The sequence below is a fragment of the Paroedura picta genome, chromosome 7 (assembly GCF_049243985.1).
Source record: "Paroedura picta isolate Pp20150507F chromosome 7, Ppicta_v3.0, whole genome shotgun sequence".
Lineage (NCBI taxonomy): Eukaryota > Metazoa > Chordata > Lepidosauria > Squamata > Gekkonidae > Paroedura > Paroedura picta.
Window position 1 is genome coordinate 25,359,662 of NC_135375.1, and position 19,343 is coordinate 25,379,004.

Here is a 19,343-nt window from a genome sequence, read left to right on the forward strand (position 1 = left end):
TTGTTATCTGATGAAGGGAGCTTTTGAAAGTGTATGCCCTGGAAATCCTGTTGGTCTGTAAGCTGCTATTGGATTGAGTCTTCTGTTACAGATCAACAGAGCTACCTACCTGAAACTTTCTGAGTTGTTTTCTTATATGTGAATTATATAAAGTTTAGGTATACTTGCTACTAACCTTGCCAAACAGGAAGTCAATTATTTTCAGAATATACTACCTTTAAAAAAAAAAAACCCTATTGACCATTGCAAGAAATGAAAAGTTGCAATGACTGCTTTGATTTGCTTTACTTCTAGAGCAAACCTGACTTCCTTGACTCTGTGAAGGTTTTGCTAGAGTTCAATTTTTCTGACCCCGAGAATGGACCCATTCTTGACGCTGAGCTGCCAAACTCGATACATGAATATGTAAGTTATTATCTGGAGAAGACGTGATGAACAGTTAAGTGTTTAACCATAAATGAATCCTTACACAGAGTCACACAACTCCCCAATTTCTTTGATAAGCAAGCCAGTAAGAACTCTAATTTTCACAACTTTGTGTCAACAGACTGTAGTTCAGATTGAGTATAACATAACTGACAGGTGGTCCTAGAGTTAAATCCATCCTACTTATTACGCAGAATGAATTGGCTGACACAGATGACAGAATTTGGAGCTGTGCTACTGAAGGTTGCTAACTCTGCACTGGGGAATATCTGGAGACTTTGGGGGTGGGGCAGGGAGTCAGTGGGATTTGGGATGGGGTGGGACCTCAGAGGACTATAATGCTATGGACTCTACCCACGAAAGAAGCCATTTTCTCCAGGGGGAACTGGTCTCTTTAGTCTGGAGATGAGCTGTAATTCCAGGGGATCCCTAAATCTCACCTGCAGACTGGCATGCCTAGTACCATTTTAGATGCCAGGAGCGGTCATATTTTTGAATTTTAAAAATCCCTGCACAGAGAAAGGCATTACTATATCTGTATCTAATATTACACACAAGGAATATTTAACAGTCCAAAATGTGATCCCTTGAATTTTGACTGTCCAGAATTATACCTTTTGACTCTTTATAACCTGCAGAACAATTTCTTGAATTATACACAAGATTCTTTAAAGAAATAAAATCCCCATTGGGCTTTGAAAGGGGTGGCAGGCAGGAGGGCGTGAAAGGGTGGCTGCAGCTCCCTTTGGCCCACAAAGCGAGTTTAAGGGAATGGAAAGCTCCCTATGCTGACGGTGACAGGGCTTTGTGGCTCACAGGGAGGCTGCAAACTCCTCCCTCCCCCCCGGCTCCCTCCCAGCAGGAGCGTACCTGCAGGCCACAAAGCCCTGTCACTGCCTCTTTCCTCGTGGGCAACAGTGGAGGCCACAGCCACAAGGCTTCTAGCAGGCAAGGAGGCAGGGTGGGAGTTGGAGGGGGAGGGCCAATCAGGGTGGACCTGGATGGACAGGGCGCTGGACAGTCTTCTCCCAGGAGGCTGTTTCCCAAATATATAAGGGAGTGAAATAGTGTTAAGGATATTTATTTATAATGAGATTTGTTCTCTACCCATCACAGCAAGCTAGCTCAGGGCAACTTCTTACATTCTAAAATCATATAACATATACAATCAATACATTTGACCCATTGGATTTATAACATTGGATTTATAAGCCTTTAAAATCTGTCTTATCAGAGGGTAGCCAACTCATCCTACTACCGTTGATTTCCAGTTTCAGGGTGGTGCATCCATGTAGAGGGAGCCCAATAGCTGTTTCGTTCAGAGTCGTCCTGATGTTCATTGGCCCCAACCCAATGCCTGGCCAGATGTACTTCTTTTGGGCCAGGGACCCCCTTCTGTCCTTCCTCCTTTTCCTTCCAAGATCCCATGGCTATCTAGGTTGGTTTCACTTCTTAAGTAGAAGAAGATGAAGAAGAATTGCTTCTTATACGCCGCTTTTCTCTACCCAAAGGAGTCTCAAAGCAGCTTACATTTGCCTTCCCTTTCCTCTCCCCACAACAGACACCCTGTGAGGTGGGTGAGGCTGAGAGAGCCCTAATATTACTGAAGAAGAAGAGTTGGTTCTTATATGCCGCTTTTCTCTACCCGAAGGAGTCTCAAAGTGGCTTACAATTGCCTTCCTTTTCTCTCCCCACAACAGACACCCTGTGGGGTGGGTGAGGCTGAGAGAGCCCTGATATTTCTGCTAGCTCAGAACAGCTTTATCAATGTTGTGGAGAGCCCAAGGTCACCGATCTGGCTGCACGTGGGGGACTGCAGAATTGAACCCGGCATGCCAGATTAGAAGTCCGCACTCCTAACCACTACACCAAACTGGTAGTAGTAGATACCATATTTCCCAAATTGTACAAACACAGAAAAGACATTTAGCTAATCTTAATTTCTGAGTGCCACATGCTTTCGCCACACACACAACAAATTCACACATTAGCAACATGCAAACATTACAGTTCTACATGTCAGCTTTTTGTACCTTAAGAATATAAGATGTGAAGCTGCCTTTTCTTTGAGAAAAAGAACAAAAAGGGATGGAAAAGGAAATGAACAAACAGACAGACATGGAGGCAGAAAAGTATATAGAGATATTTTCTAAATTACAACAAGGCATGTGAGTCCAGGTCCATCATGTCATTTGTAGAACTGCCATTTCCAGTTTTCCACTCATTCACTCAGCACTTTCACTGTTTTTCCTCACTAATGCTGCTTTTCCCAACCTGCAGTTAATCTGGATATGCCCAGGTCAAGGCTGTAGTGCCCCAGCTGCTAGACAGCCACAGAATGCCAACTGTGATCTCACAGGATCTCAGGCGACATTCTATATTGAGGGGGATTTAACCCCACCCCCAGTCATTTATACTAAATTTGCAGATTTTTTTTTGGCAAACATAAGGGTTTTTCTAGATTTTTAATACCTCGTTTGTATATGGCCCCATTGTGCAAACATTTTGATCCGCATTCTTCATATTTCACAATATGGATTTAGTGACTTCCAAAGCATGTTAGTGTCATTTTGCACTTTAGAAAATAGACACCGTGTAGAAAAGTGTCAGAAGCTGATGCTCTTGAACTTTACAAAACTGTCAAGCCATGTGGGATTATATTATAGGTATTTTGGTAACTGAGAAGCCGAGCTGCAGGCTTTTCCTTCTGCAGCTGAAATGGAGGGCCAAAGCAGATGTTTGAGATTGTACATCGCTAATTTTTTCTTTTGGTGGTAACTGATGCTTTGCAGATCCCATTCACGAAAGATTGTGGGAAAAAGGAGAAGTGCATTACAGATCTACAACTGAGTGCTGATGCAAGATTGGAAAGAGACAGGTAACTCAGCTGAAGCTTTTTTATATGCCCTTGCATTAATAAATAAGGAATGTATTGCATCCATACTGAGCACCCAGTGCCTCAGCTTCAAGTAAGTCTGGCTGGAGATAAGTACAGCACCTGCAAAGACTTATTCAGGAAGTCCAAGTCTTTCGGTCTTCATCCTGCAAAGACTCAGGTGTATCTTCCAGCCTTTGGTTGCAATGAGCAGCCAGCCGGGCACTTTTTTGTCTGAGACCTGGGTCCTGTCTCTGCCTCGGTTGCCATTGCTTGAGGAACTCGCCACTCTAGTCCCCCGTGGCTCCCTCTTGCTCATGGTTTCTTAGCTGTTGCTCTGTTGCAGCGTCTCTTCCTCCTCCTCTGCCTCATCACCAGCTTCCATCACCAGACTCCTGACAGGCTCCCTCACCTACACTGAAGACCTTAGAAAATGGGACAGCCATTTGGTCAGGATGCTCTAGCTCTGGATTTCCTGCATGGAGAAAAAAGTTGGACTAGATGTTATATAAGGCCTTTTGTAGGACTATGACTTTTTTGTTTTTCAGTTTGAGCTACATATGGGGGAGAGAGAGCAGCAGTCACTCACTTCCTGTAATTTCTCCCATAATGCTGCTGTATGTAATGTCCTGTATGGAATGCCCTGTAATGGCTGGATTCTATCCCTTCAATCAACCCTCTGTGTCTCATTCTAATGAAACTTCTTTTTTAATTACCCCCAAATTTACTTTTTAAAAACATTTTACAGTACTTCTGCGGTCATCGTCAAGTCAAGCAATTACAAATTCCCAGTGCATCTGCTTGTCCGGAATAAAAGAGACAGCGCCTATAACGCGAGAGTCACCGTTCAATATCCTGGAAATATTATTTTTGTTGGAACTGAGGTACAAATTCCTATACATTATATTGCACTGGGATGGTAGCATGTTCATCTGCTCAAGCTCAGGGGTGGGGTTTATTGGGGGTTTTATGTATGTTGTAACCCGCCATGAGCCATTTTGGGAGTGGCGGGCTAGAAATCGAAATAATAATAATAATAATAATAATAATAATAATAATAATAATAAATAATTTTAAAAAGGTAAAGGTATCCCCTGTGCAAGCACCGGGTCATGTCTGACCCTTGGGGTGACACCGTCTAGCGTTTTCATGGCAGACTCAATACGGGGTGGTTTGCCAGTGCCTTCCCCAGTCATTACCGTTTACCTCCCAGCAATCTGGGTCCTCATTTTACCGACTTCGGAAGGATGGAAGGCTGAGTCAACCTTGAGCCGACTGCTGGGATCGAACTCCCAGCTTCATGGGCATGTCTGTTGCCTTACCACTCTGCGCCACGAGGCTCTTAATATATAATAATAATATGCATACTTAATAAGTGGTTACATAGACAGTCAAAGAACAAGTTCTTACTGTGGAAAACCCGTGGCCGCCATGGAGCACTTGACACTGCAGGCATGTGCTCACCCAATTAAATTCTTCTCCTTATCCTCACATAAAAATCCTGCCTCTTTATATATAGAAAAATGGATTCCATTCATGCCTCCTCCATGCTATCTAGACCAGGCAGATAACAGTTTTTTGAATAAAGGAATGTTAGGACACAGGAGAGGTTTCATCCAGGCATAGGTATATCATCTCACTGAGAAACAGGACCCACAGAAATGGTTCAGATCATAATGATTCCTGAGGGAGAAGCCCAAAGGACACCCCTATGTTGACAAAATATGGGTCATGGACCCAGTAATGGGCATTTTGCTTCTCCTTAATGGTACTGCCTTTTTGGACTAATTATCTCATCCTGTTTAATGATAGGCCCTCCAGACCAAAGAGTTTGTTTTCTCTGTGGGACAGCTTAGTGGGTGGTAGCACCCAGAAGCAAAACCTCAAAATCTGGGCAGCCTGTGTTTACCCATAATCCTGTTTACCATATTGCCTCTTTCTATGCCAGGCTGAAATGCCTCACTGGTGGTCAGGAAATGGTTTTTGCCTGACCTATATTTGCACGATGTGTCAGACACACTGCCATGAAATAAAAACCGATGATCTAGCAGAGAAAGGGTTTGTCTTTGACCTCAGCTGGTTCAGATCCCAGCTGAGCTGAGCGTGTGAGGCAGATCACTGTTTTATGCATAAAATGAGATGATATATTAGCGATTGACCTGGTATGCATGGCCAAATAGGAATTTGAACTGGATCTCTTTAACAGTTTAATAGTTCAGCAGTTTCAGTTGACTTTAAGCACATACTACAGTACCTAGAATATTGTTTCCGTTTGTGCTGCTTTGACTTCTTAAAAGCAAAATTACATGAGGTGGGGTTGTTGTTGTTATTCTCTGTACAGAAAATTCAGAAAGATAGCTGTGAAGTTGGACTTAACATTACCTGCAGAGTGGGTTACCCTTTCCTAACCCCTGGAGAGGAGGTAAGATATTGTATATTTAGCTGGTTTGGTTTTGTAGTAGTTACCCTATGTCAGCAAGTACCTGTTCCTTTTCATGGTGGTTGGTCCTCCATTCCAAAGCTTTGACAGTGGTCTAACCCCATCATCCAACTGGTAAACCGGGCTCATTCCCATGTTATCCAGAACCATTTCCCCTCAGACCACCATTCTTCCAAGTTCACTGGCAGCCTTTTAGAGCTAAAATCATTGTGTGGTATGCAAGAGTTTTATCTCTCACCATCAGTTTTAAAGCTGTTGTTGTTGTTAAACTTAGAGGCAGAGCATTTTCAACAGAACTTATACAATAAGAGAGTTTAGGGGCTTTAATTAATAATACCTGTTATGATTAAATATTATTATCCAGTGGTCATCTGTGACAACCATGTTCTAGACAAGATCTCAAGGCCCAGTTGTGTGCATACAAACTAGCAGAAGAAAAAGTCTCATTTTCCCAGCATCAATATATCACAGTTGGAGTGCTGAGAAAAATGATTCCACAGTGGTCCCCAACCTCCAGTTCGGAGACCAGTACCGGTGCATAGATCAGTCGGTACCAGGCCTCCTCGTCCTCCTCCCCGGCTGCTGCCTCGGAGGCTGCCCTGGCACTGTACCACCGGCTCACCTTTGGTGCTCTCCAGCAGCCGCCATGGCTGGGGCTCCCCCTCAGCGAGGCACTGTGCAGCTGCTGATGACAGCGCCCCCCAGTGGGCGGCGGGAAGTCAGGGGCACTAGCCGGAAAGCAAGTGGAGCAGGGGCTCAGGTGGTGGCGACGTCCCTCGGCAAAAGACTACCCCCCTCCCTCCGAGCCTCAGTACAATTGTCAAGCATTGACCGGTCCCCGGTGATAAAAAGGTTGGGGACCAGTCGTTTCCATGAGGGAAATGCCTATCTCCCACACAATAAATGAGCAGGCACTCTACATGTGAAAGTAAAACTAGAAAAAGATATAGGAGCAGTGGGAAGCTAGGATCACACCACAGGCAAAAACCCCTCACTGTTACTGCTGCTCTGATGTTATTTCTGTCTTCACCCTGATTGTCTGGCAAGACCCCAGGGTTGAGAGAATGACAGCAGCCGCTCTTATAACCTCATACTTGTCAAGTATTGTTCTCGGCCTTTACGTTAACAGTAGAGCCCATAGCTCTGTTTACAAAGCGACATTCCGTGTTATCTGAGGCTTTTTTAGAAGTTGTGTTCCCATATCCTCATTGTGTGACCTGGCTCAGCTCTTGACAATAAATTGGCTGACAGCACACTTTCCCACAACTCGTTCTCCCCACTCTCTGTATATATCAGATGAGAGCCATAGCTGGAGCTTTGAAAGTGAACATGGTTAACCAGTTGTAGATACTTTCTGTAGGGTTCACGAAAAGTTTTTAGTAGCCTACGATATCCTTTGCTAATTCAAAACAAATGTCTACACAGAACTACTTCGAACTGGGAAGAAGCTAATGTTTATAAATTTAGACAGATGTTTCAAGACAAAATTAGCCTCTTAGTCAAAGACAATGCCTGTCTATCATCTGCTGCGTTACAATAATTTTTTTTATATTCTGATTCCACAATTTTTATGTCCTCACAAACACACATGATAAGTTAGATGCAGCCAGCTTTTCTGCTGCTGAAAAAGGGGAAGGGATTCTACTAGGCTATTCGGGAGATTTCAAAAACCATAGGGAAGGGGCACAATAAAATCAGAGTCCAGTAGCACCTTTAAGACCAACAAAGATTTACTGAAGGAGTGAGCTTTTGAGTGCAAGCACTCTTCGTCAGAGTGCTTGCACTCGAAAGCTCACGCCTTGAATAAATCTTTGTTGGTCTTAAAGGTGCTACTGGACTCTGATTTTACTGTGCTACTTCAGACCAACACGGCTACTCATTTTAATCTACCCACAGGGAAGGGGCTGGGTTATGGAGGGGAACTGGGTGAGACAGAATGAAAGAGCTGATTGGATCCATGAACAGAATAATACTGCTTCTTCATATTCGCTACTCAAACTCTACTCAGACCCACCCAAGTAAATGTTTTAGAACAGTGGTCCCCAACCTTTTTATCACTGGGGACTACTCAACGCTTGACAATTTTACTGAGGCCCAGTGGGGGGGGGGGTAGTTTACTCCTCTACTCTCAACCACTGCCCTAACGCTCTCTGATTGCTATGGTAATGTTTAAACATCCCTTCAAAATAAGATACAGACACACCACAACAATGAACATATGGAGCATTTTATTTTCATGGAAATTTTAACTCATGACAATGACAAATCAATGGGAACCCTGAGCTTGTTTCTCTGCAACAAGATAGTCCCATGTGCGCCTGCCAGATCGTGGATGAAGTAAAGGGCCGGGGGGGGGGAGAAGGCGTCCTTCGCGGCCCACCTCCAGTTAGTTGACGGACCACATGTGGTCCGCAGCCCACAGGTTGGGGATCACTATTTTAGAAGACCATATTCTATGCCCCCTCTTTCTTCTTCTATACAGGAGGCAGCTCAGGCAATATTAGTGTTAATACAATTTTAACTTTTAGTTTTAATTCATTACATTTAAATTGTAATTATATATGTATTTATATTTTTATACATTGTATGTTTTAACCTAATGTGATCTGCCCTGAGCTATAAGGAAAGGGCAGGAAAACATGTAAGAAATAAATCGAATAAATAAATGTTTTGCTTTTATTTACAGCTATGCTGTAACTTGTGCTGAATCTTAAATATAAACAGCTCATGTATGCAGCGATGGTATGATATAGTGATTTGAGACAAGGGCTTGGAACCAGCCAGCTTTTTCACTAAGTCTCCCCCAGTTCCCTTCCCACATTGTTTCAGTGCATTCTGGTTCCAGCACAGTCTTACCCAATGTTCAAGGGGGACCCTTCCTCCATTTTTCAGCAGCAGAAAAGCTGGATGGCTCCAATCCTAGGAGTGAAGAGATCCAGGCTCTAATAGATACCTGAATGATAGTCTGTTTCTAACATCAATCATCAGCATAAGGGGCATTAAAAAGATCAGAGTTTGTCCTGTATATCTGAGCCCTCAGTTTCTAGAGATCTACTATGTGGTGCTTAAGGATTGCCCCAACCTACGCCTTCCTGCTTCACCCCATTTTTATGCTTAGCTTATCTGCACAAGTGACATACGTGGGAGGGCGATATCACATTATACCCTATTAGCATTGTTTCCCATCGCCCACATGTTGTTTCTGTTCAAACTAAATGTTCCATTCTTTTCATGGCTTTTCCATTTAGGTTTCTTTCAATATAGTATTCCAGTTCAATGTGTCTTTTCTTCTGGAAAACATGACTATCCAGTTTTCTGTGACAAGGTTAGTACCAATCATTATTTGTATGTATTTTTATTCAGTGACAGATTTAGAAGAAAGCCTGTATGACCAGAAAAGTTCTCAGATGTTGAGCATATAACAATTCCCATTTAGAGACGAACTATCAATGCCAGGAAAGAAAAAAATTAAGGGATTAAAGAAATAGCTATTTCTTCCACTGTGACAGAAATGAATCAGATGTTACCGTTGCATGGAATCATGAAGTTAATATATACTTTAACACAGTTAAAACTCAGTGGAGTTAAGACCTGAAGCAAGTCCATGTATTGAGATATCCATATAGGTGTTATATTTCTATGCATCGCTGCTGGGGTTGTTAATTCCCCCTGAGATATACCTGGATATTTGGAAATAAAGCCTCAGGAGGGTGGATTTTGCAGTGGTGAGCAGCCTCAGCAGGGTACAATGCAGCTGAGTCCACCCTTCAAAGCATCCATTTTCTTCCTGGAAACTGATTTCTGCAGTGTGGAGAATAGTTGTAATCTTGGGAAATTTCCAGCTGAAGGCTGTAGGTTGGCAACCCTCAACATAGCTGTCATGATAAATTACAGATAAACAGAAGTCTTTCTTGGGTTGCATAGCCATTTTTTACCTACAGCAGTGATTTACTAACCTCATTTGGAGTTTAGTCTGAAGTACTTTTTACTTTGTACTTTTTTTAATGCATCAAATTTTAAGCCATTAACAAGCAAATCCGCCTAGCAGAGCTGAGTCCTAAGGGCCCATTCCGCACACATAGGATAATGCACTTTCTATGTGCTTTTGCAGCTGGATTTTCCTGTACAAACAGGAAAATCTACTTCTAAAGTGCACTGAAAGTGCATTATCCTATGTGTGCAGAATAGGCCCAGATGTAACAGGTGAACTGAATACTCTGATCTAAGTCTTTTTTCTTTTTTCTACTTAGTGACAGTGAAGAGGAGGAGGACACCCTTTTCGACAATGGAGGAAGCATCACGATCCCAGTAAAATATGAAAGTGGATTGGTGTTTTCAAGGTATGGGTGCTTGCTGTTTTTCACCTGGGTTTATTTATAAGGCTTCCTGAGACAATCTAAAAAATAATTTCCCCCTTCCCATCTGTTGAAAATGTAACCAAAGTATATCTTGATTAACTGGATAAACCCAAGTAGCAGGACTTAAATCAGCATGATCCAACTTAATGGGATATATTTATTTGTTTCAGGACAATATTGTCAATCAGAGACCAAAAAACGAATTTAAATGCTCCTGTGCTGTGGCAGCTGGCTGGGGGTTTCCAGTGGGGCTGTGCCACCGCTGGACACCTCCCTAAGCAGAAAGGGGGGAAGGTGCCCCAACAGGGTTGCCGTGGCAGCATCTGTGGTGAACTCCCAGCAACATTCCATTCTGGCATTGTTGCAAGATGGGGGCTGGTAACAACAATGTTTTAACAACACGCAACCATAAAGAACAGGGAGGGAGGGTGGGCAACTCCTTCAGCAGGGAAGAGGGAAAGAGGCCTATGCCTTTCTGCCTCCTCCCTATAGTGGGTGTCAGGAGGAAGCTGGGAGGAGCTGATTCGCTTCCTTACCTCCCAGCACACCAATCAGCACTGCTGCCACCCCCAGGGGCTTATGGGACAGCGTGATAGACAGGGCAGGCAAGACCACTGGATGCATTCATCACTGACAGAGGGGGTGGAGAGAGGTGTACCATATGAGCGACACTCCTCCTCTGTGGCACACCCCTCCTTAAAAAGTCCAGCTCTCATTTCAAGCCCAAGTCACCTGTCAATGGCAAGGGGAGCATCACCCATCATCCATGCGGGTACCCCATGTCGGGGCATTTCACACAGAGAATGCACAGGGCCCCAGAGAATAACGACAAGCTGCTTTGGGAACCCATTGGGGAGGGAATGCAGGGTATAAATGAAGTAAATACAATTTTTAAATTGTCTTATGGCAAAATCATGTATTATTCAGAAAGCTGCATTAGGCCAAATAAAGCTGCACCATCCCCTATGTTAAGAAGATTAACACAATGATTTCACAATAAGTGTTGCTGATCGCTAAAGCACATGAGTCATAGAATCATAGAGTTGGAAGGGGCCATACAGGCCATCTAGTCCAACCCCCTGCTCAACGCAGGATCAGCCCTAAGCATCCTAAAGCATCCAAGAGTCTAATCTTCTTTCATTATTGCATGGAATGGGACTGTAGTCATCAACCTGGTCTCCCTGTCTAAAATATGGGTGTTTTACTGACCTTTGCTACTGGGGTGTTGAAGGAACTCTTGAGATACAAAAATGCTAAATCACTTCATGGAATTCTTATTATTTTTCAAGGGATCCCACTTTCTCTCATATCATTATTGCTGCAAATGAGAGGATTCCACCTGCTATCAATGCCACTGAGCATGCTGGGGATGAAATTAACATCAGCTATTTGGTAAGAAAAAGCAAACATTTTCCTAATTGATGTCACTGTTAATATAGCAATAGCTGACATTTTATACAACATTAATACTTTATAGTCCCAGGATAATGTAATCGTTGTTACTTTCTTGATGCTCGGCTCCTGGTTCCTAACATATCTTGTGAGACTCAGGGTGGTTTACCGTAGAGCAGGGGTAGTTAACCTGTGGTCCTCCAGATGTTCATGGACTACAATTCCCATGAGCCCCTGCCAGCATCTGGAGGACCACATGTTGACTACCCCTGCCATAGAGAACTCAGAACTCTTGGATGTTACTCTGGGAGCATATCCAGGGTATGGCAGCCAGGGCCCAAGCCCTGGGCATGGCTGGGGTGGGGGCTAGGCCACCCAGCAGCCCTCCCTCAGGTCATTTGGTGGTGGGTAGGCTGGCTGGTGGAGTAAACGTGTTAGGCAGGTGGATGGTCCAGGGGGTACCTGAGCCTCCATCTGTCCTCCCAGCCGGAGCTGCTGCCTGGGCATGGCTAGGTAAGGATGTCAGATTAGGATCTCAGACACCCAAGTTTATGTCCTCATTTTGCTAAGAAGCTTGCTCAGTGACCTTGCACCAATCTCTCTGTCTCCATTCTGACAGGATTGTTGTGAGGATGAAATGAGAGAAGGGAAACTACATGCAGGATGTCAACTGGTTGAGATGTCAACCAATGGGATTCTACTGTACCATAAAAGAAATAAAGTATTTGAGGACTTTAAGAATAAGCCTTCTTCTTTTGTCAACAGATTGTTAAAGGTGAATATTTTCCAGTGCCAGAACTTACACTGCAAATTTCATTCCCTAACTTGACTTCAGTCCAAAACCCTATCCTCTACCTAACAAGACTATCATTCACAGAGGTAAGTTAGATGTAGAAATTTTTTTTATCATATGTCACAATTACACATAGGAGGCATGTAAAATTATAGATTTTATGGGTTTTATACTCATTTTAATTGTGTTTTTATTTAAATTGCAAACCATCTTGAATCTCATAAGGGAGAAAGTTGGCTAAAATGTTTAAAATCAATCAACCAATAAAGATACACAGGTACAGGTGGATGCACATTGGTTTAAGCTAGACCACATAATCAACTTAATTCTGTAATAGTCTTATGGAGCAAACCTACAGATTTCTTAATACACGAATAGTTTGTATGTGTATGAATGTCCTCCAAAATATATTGTTTATATTTTTGATTGTTGAACTGTGATTAAAAATAATGGGTTTTCCTACACATAGAAATATTTTGATAGTTTACTCTGATGAGTTAAATGAATATATTTTGTGTTCCTTTACATGCATGCTTTCACTATCTATTAGCATAAGTGAGAAAAATAATACATTCTTTATCAAATCGAATGAATCCAAACACTTTACTGGGATTATTTTATTTTACTACCAGTAACAATTCTGATCCCTTCCCTACTAGAATGCCTTCTGCCGAACCAGTCACCCTATAGATCCATTAATGATTGATGGCGGTCAACTCTTCCTAACGTCAAGGAAAAGCGAGCCTCTAAAGAATCCAGTTGTACGTATATCTAAACTTCTGTTCATACAGCATATTTTGAACTGAATGCCATCTTGGGTCAGACTGAAGAGTCATCAAGGCCAAGAGTCCCTAACCTTTTTGATCCTGCAGGTATCTTTGCACGACAAAATGGCTATTTCATAAGGTGGAACCAACCACAAAAGGTCAGGGAGTGAAGTTATGCATAACTCTAATAGCAACTCTTCAGCATTTTGAGTAGAAGCCCCATTTTAACAGGATACCATTTATAATAAACAGGTCAGTTAAAAATATTTTCTTGAATACACACCGCTTTCCTTCAGTCACCCAGTGGACATCCTTGAGTTTTTTTTTTTTTTGAGCCTGCTCAACTAGTCAGAGCTCCAAAGGCCAATCAGAAGCTTGGCTAGGGAAAAGTCATACCTACTTCCTAAAAACACTTCACAGGTAGCAGGAAAGGTGTTAGCAGACACCATGGCACCCACAAGCATTACACTGGGAATCCCTAGTCTAGACCAACACCCTTTCCCCAATGTTGATCAGTCAGATGTAGCTGGAAAAGAAACAATTTCTTCTTGCTGTGGCTTTCCCAGCAGCAACTGCTATTCCAAGTTACACTGGCTCTGAATATGGAGGATCAATTTAGTTGTCACAGTTGGATGGCTGATAGGCTTATTGGTAGGTGTGTTTTACCATAGAAACTGGTCAAAGGCACTTGCTCAATGGAACTTTGCAATTGATTAATCTCTTGATTTTTTCCTAATTGTTATTTGTAATTCCTACTTTTTGTCCTTAGCCCTTCAATAATAAGTGATAGAGTACAAACATGTATCTAGAGTAGTTTCTAAACACAAAAATGGTCAGACTTTGGATGTAGCTGGGAGGGTAATGAATGCAGGTTTGTGCTGAAGGTCACAAGTCCTGTTTTGTTATTTACGTTCCACATCACAGGTCTAAACAAAACTCCCTGAAATTTGAAGTCTTAATCAGAAGGTTTGTTTAGAAGGCTTAGGTGGATAAGAAAAGGCAAATTTCATTGGAATGCAATCCCTGCTAATCAAAACCTGGCTTCCTTCACTGTTATTGATAATACGAAAAGAAAACACAAAGATGAAGGTGCATATCTGTTCTGACCCTTAATTGCTGGATAACAAATAAATGCCTATTTGATAAATGTCTTTTGAAGGATAATGGTACTATCTGAAAAGATGCCATTAGTAGCAATGAGGGAAAGACCATGGATGGGACTTTAAAAACATGTTATTCTGGATAGCCACATTTTACATTTCAATCATCCTTTGTGTCATGACCTTTCAAACAGGACTGTGATTCCTATGACTGTACATCCATTATCTGTACGCTGGCCCCGTCAGATGTATCTCAGGTGAACATTTCACTGAGACTCTGGAAACCCACCTTTATAATGGTAAGTTAGACATTGAAATCAAGAGTATGAAAGAGCATCAAGCCACTATCATGGTTATTCAATTTCATTGTTGTTGTTAGGTGCAAAGTCGTGTCCGACCCATCGTGACCCCATGGACAATGATCCTCCAGGCCTTCCTGTCCTCTACCATTCCCTGGAGTCAATATATATATATATATTCCAAACATGGCTCTTACCGTTCCTGCACCAGGAATTCAGCCTGACTCACTACTGGTTGCAGATCTGGCCAAATTCCCATTGCCGCCAGTTCAGGGCTGGCCCAGACCTGGCCCAACTCAGGTCCTCATTTGCCCCATGGCAAGGGAGCACGGATTAATCCGCATTCCTTTTTTTGCCCTGGACGTCAACAGAGAGCCCATGTCGCAATCCCACCATCAAGCAAACTACATCACCCTCTGCCGCTCCCGCCCCCCCCCCCCATGTGGCAGAACCTACCTGCTGCCACTGTGTTTCCTGGGGGTACTCCTTTCAGAGGGACACCAGGATTCCCGCTGAAATGTGTCCCCTGCGGGGACATAGTACGCTGTGGAGCATGCAGCTCTGCATCAATGCACTGGTGGCAGCCTGGCTTGGTGCCATTGGTACAGAATTGTCCACTGAAATTATTTCCTTATGGATTTCCCATTTTCATTGTTGGTGCTGTTTGCATGTATCATTTTTCTCCCCCTCCCCCTTTCACAAATAGAAATCATACTCTGATTTATTTTGGTGACTTAAAGCTTTGTTAAATTGGGTTTAAACTGGTCCAACTGTGTTGTATTCCAGGCAAGTGTTCCCAGTTTAGATGTTAATGTAACAGCATTACTGAGGAGTGAAAACTCATCATTGATCCTGAAAAAGGATGATGAAAAAAGAGAGGTAAGTCCCATTAGATTCTATCTTGTGTACTAGAATCTTAATCAACAGATCAGTTAAGGCTTTAGTCCATAACATTTACTGGAATTTACTACAAAGCATGCACATAGTCTTGGGCTGCTATATATTTACAGCTCAATTCCATAAATACTTGTTTACACAAGCTGACCACTTTGCTGATTCTACCCTTGGCTATTCTTGAGCTGTTGTTACTATTAATTCCATTTCTACCCCACTTCCTGGCAAAACTCTCTAACCTTTTGGTCAAGTTGTGACTTTCTCGTCAGTACACACAAGTTTAATTCTACCAGAATTTCTTTTAAAAATTGTTCTGATTTTCACAGTGTAAGTTATCATCAATCATTGTCTAATTGTCTCTCCAAAATTAAACTATGGTGACGACAGATGAATTAATCTCTTTTCCATTATTCATATTTTAAATAAATGGATTCTTTTATCATTTTAATAATTTTTAGATCATTATTAAGATTTCAAGAGAGCTTCTTCCAGGCCGGATCCCATTATGGGTTATTCTGCTGAGTGTTTTTGTGGGACTTCTGATTCTTACTCTACTTATATTTGCATTGTGGAAGGTAAGATGATGCCATGGCTTGTTTAGGTTTTTTCACCCCACTGCTAATTAAGGGTCCTGAAGGATCACTGAGCTTGGGGGTGGGGAAATTGTCCTTCCTCTCTGCTTAACATACTGACAAATTGTGGTTTGAAATGTGGTAGGCTGGATGCTCTTTGCTTGGGCTCCGTGATGACTCCCTCTCTGATGGAAGTCCCCCACCTTATGAAGCTGTCTATCACAGGACATTCCAGCTAACAACTCTGTGTTTTCATATATCTGACCACAAGTGGGCAGCCTTCTCAAAGCTAAAGGCAGAAACCAATATCTTAAAGCAAACAGATGCTGTTGGCATTTTGTTAAGTATCAATATCTGAAGAGTAGGACAAGAAGCTAGTGTTGATTTGACTGCATTTCAGTTGCTGTTAGCATAAGTGAAGCATGAAATGTTTGACTCCGTATATCAACAGATACTTGATTGCATTTTGATGACCACAACTTTACAGAGAAGCCATTTTCTCTTCTTTTTCCTTCCCCTGTATCCTGCAAAAGAGTTGAATGAAAATGGAAAAGCATTTAAATGGCAAAGCAGTATAAACTGTTTTTATAATATTTCCCTCTGTCCTGTGAGTGAGCCGGGGCTCTCTAACAAGAGAGATGCCTAAGCATTCTCAACAAATTACTGCTTTAATGACAAAATGAAGATGAGAATAACATATAATTATATGTAATGCAGAACTATCAACTATACATTCCAAAATTGACTCAAGGGTTGTTGTTGTTGTTGTTGTTATTGTCCCCCCCCCCTGCCCCCTTCCTCTTTGCAGGCTGGATTTTTCAACAGGCCGTTAAGGAAGAAAATGGAGAAATGAGGAGGGAAATGACCACAAAACAAACTGTAGCAATTCTACAGTGATCTGTTCTCAGGTCTGCGTCAGCAATGTGACTGGATAATGCCACATCTAGTGTCATCCAGAAAGCCACAAAGTCTCCTCACAGATGAGCACAGAATAACCAAGGTGCCAAATTGCCAAAAATGAACGGAAATGGAGTGCAAGTTGGATAAGAGAAATATATTTTAGCTTTATTTTTGGATACAGCCTGAATTAGGATTTGGTGTAGTGGACTCAGACGGGGCATTGGACTTCGGTTTATCAGTTATCCATTCCCCAGGTACATATACAGAGTGATTTGTTTTAGGGAACTGCTGTTCAAAGAAATCAGGTCAAATATAATGCCGGTTTGAGTTGGAACGGGTCACTTCCCCCAAAATAGCTCTTTGGATCCTGGCTTATTCCAAGCACGCAAAGCTGAAAGTACGTTATATTGAAAATATGGAATATACAAACCCAAATAACAGCTTTGGGAACAATCTCTTAGTGTGTAAGAGAAACAACTCTATAAAAAATTTTTTATCATCCCCAGGTAGGAATGAAATAAATTAGTTATACATTACTGATTGCAAAACAAGGTAAAAATGAAAAGTGGGATGCTTCAAAAGCTTATTTTCCTTACCTCGCTCAGGAATGCTCACATATTTTCCATTTGAGCTGTACATCTGGACAAAAGAAAAACTTGATTAACATACAGTTCCTCTGTTCACGTGTTACATGCTGCCAATACATGCATACATCTGTTGCTAAGAGAGAACCAACACACATTCACTTTGAAATTGAAACCAGGGACCAGTACCCGGATTAATCACATATACAATTGTACCCGTGTTGAGTGTAACACGAGAAATACTCAATGCATGTATTTTTTTAAAAATCCAGCGTACACTATATATGGATTGTACATGCATTTATTGTAACTTCCGGATATGGCTAGTGTGAAATTGGAAAGAAGGCAATTCCTGCCAAACTTTGCCAAACACTACCCCTGCAGCATATTCTGTTTGGGCCATGTGCAATGCACACCAAGGCACAGTAGCTACCTTGTGAAACAGAACTGATTTGTTGTCCCCAAAATAGAGGCTTGGATCCAAATATCTTTGTGCAAATATAAAGTATTTCATGCAAGGGAAGATCCTCAACTCTTGCCAATTCCCCTGCCAGCTGCAGCCCCTCTACCACATCTGGCGGTTTCACAGAGCACTCTCCAAATCTCAGGGACACCTTTCAAGGGCTGGGACAGAAAAGGGAAAGAAAGAAGACTCTATTTCACCAGCACTCAAGTATTGCTCCTTAAGGGGCATATTTCCAGATGTAGCTGTGATTTTTGGTTTCCTACTCAGTTGTGTCTGAATCATTCCTGGTTCTTCATCAGCTTAATCAATGGTATGTCTATATGTGAACATGTGTTATGCCCCCAACATCTTGGTGAGGACTTGAGGAAACCTAGTCCTTCTAATGTATGTTAAAGCTGGGAGGAGGCTGTGGAGTTCCTGAACAGACAGATATTTCTTCAGCAGATGTATTAAATCTGCAAGCAGAGAATGTTGCAACAAAGAACTCCAAAAGGTGCAAAATCGCACTTAAGGCTCTAACTGCACATTTAAATTGTCCTGAACACTACTGAGCTACAGATAATTGATGTGTATGAAAATGTGTTTGGAACCATTTGGACAAAGGGAAGAGTTCCCTCCTCCTGTAGTTTTTAATAATGTACATAAAAACCACATTTGGATTCCCTTCTTTTGTGGTTTCATGAACTTGAGTTGCTTTTTAATTCAAATTAAATGAGGAACTAAAGTAGGTCCCGTTATGAAAGGTTATTGTTTCAGTAGAAAGCACATTTCTAGACATTTTCCCCTCCCAACTGATATGACACCTTCAGTGATTGTACCTCTCACTGTAAAGATCTTACCTTCCAAATTTCCATTGTCATTTAATATTGTAGGGTCTGAAAATAGGGAGGGATACAATTTTTCTTAGTTTCCCAAGGGTCTCAATGGAAGAGAGGATCAAAATAAAAATGAAGCATCTAAATGTTGCTAAATATGGCACCCCTCCCTCAAAATGCTGCACACATAAATGCATTTGAAGGATCCACTTCTGCAGGAAGATGAGTTCTTTTTGAATAATGTCCCTGCTGGGCATATATCTGCTGAGCAGTGTTATTGCCTAACTCTTCCCACTGTCGTGTAAAGTAAAACAAAAAAGGGGATGTCAGAGTAACGAAGCAAAAATAAGTTTCGGACAGTTTCTGGATGTCAGAAACAATTGACCATATTTATGAATTACCTAGAGTTATGTCAGATCTTAATTAGTAACTGTATGTCCCATATCATGTAAAGACTGAAATGCCCTTTCTAGGATCTTCAGTTCTTACCCACCCCCATTATGCAGAATTGATGGGCTTGCAAATATGAGATCCTTACCTGCAGGTGGGATCAGAGGTGGACTGTCCAGTTAAACTATAAGGAAATTTACCATTGGACCAATCCCCTAGTTGGCTGCTGGTGGTCATGCCCCAACAGCTCTGCCAGTGCTCCAGGGGCCACT

General features: G+C 42.1%; 1 protein-coding gene across 1 annotated transcript in view; it reads left to right on the forward strand.

Moving 5' to 3' along the window:
* Positions 1-18,613, forward strand: part of ITGA1 (integrin subunit alpha 1) — a 74,684-nt gene extending 56,071 nt beyond the window's left edge. The window contains exons 18-30 of the mRNA XM_077347090.1: positions 295-405; positions 3,219-3,304; positions 4,050-4,185; positions 5,643-5,723; positions 8,990-9,066; positions 9,992-10,081; positions 11,389-11,491; positions 12,257-12,370; positions 12,944-13,045; positions 14,346-14,450; positions 15,237-15,329; positions 15,803-15,919; positions 16,725-18,613. Of these exons, the coding sequence (XP_077203205.1) occupies positions 295-405; positions 3,219-3,304; positions 4,050-4,185; positions 5,643-5,723; positions 8,990-9,066; positions 9,992-10,081; positions 11,389-11,491; positions 12,257-12,370; positions 12,944-13,045; positions 14,346-14,450; positions 15,237-15,329; positions 15,803-15,919; positions 16,725-16,769 (1,260 nt within the window). The 3' untranslated portion in view covers positions 16,770-18,613. The remainder of the gene's footprint in view (positions 1-294; positions 406-3,218; positions 3,305-4,049; positions 4,186-5,642; positions 5,724-8,989; positions 9,067-9,991; positions 10,082-11,388; positions 11,492-12,256; positions 12,371-12,943; positions 13,046-14,345; positions 14,451-15,236; positions 15,330-15,802; positions 15,920-16,724) is intronic.
* Positions 18,614-19,343: the final 730 nt, after the last annotated feature.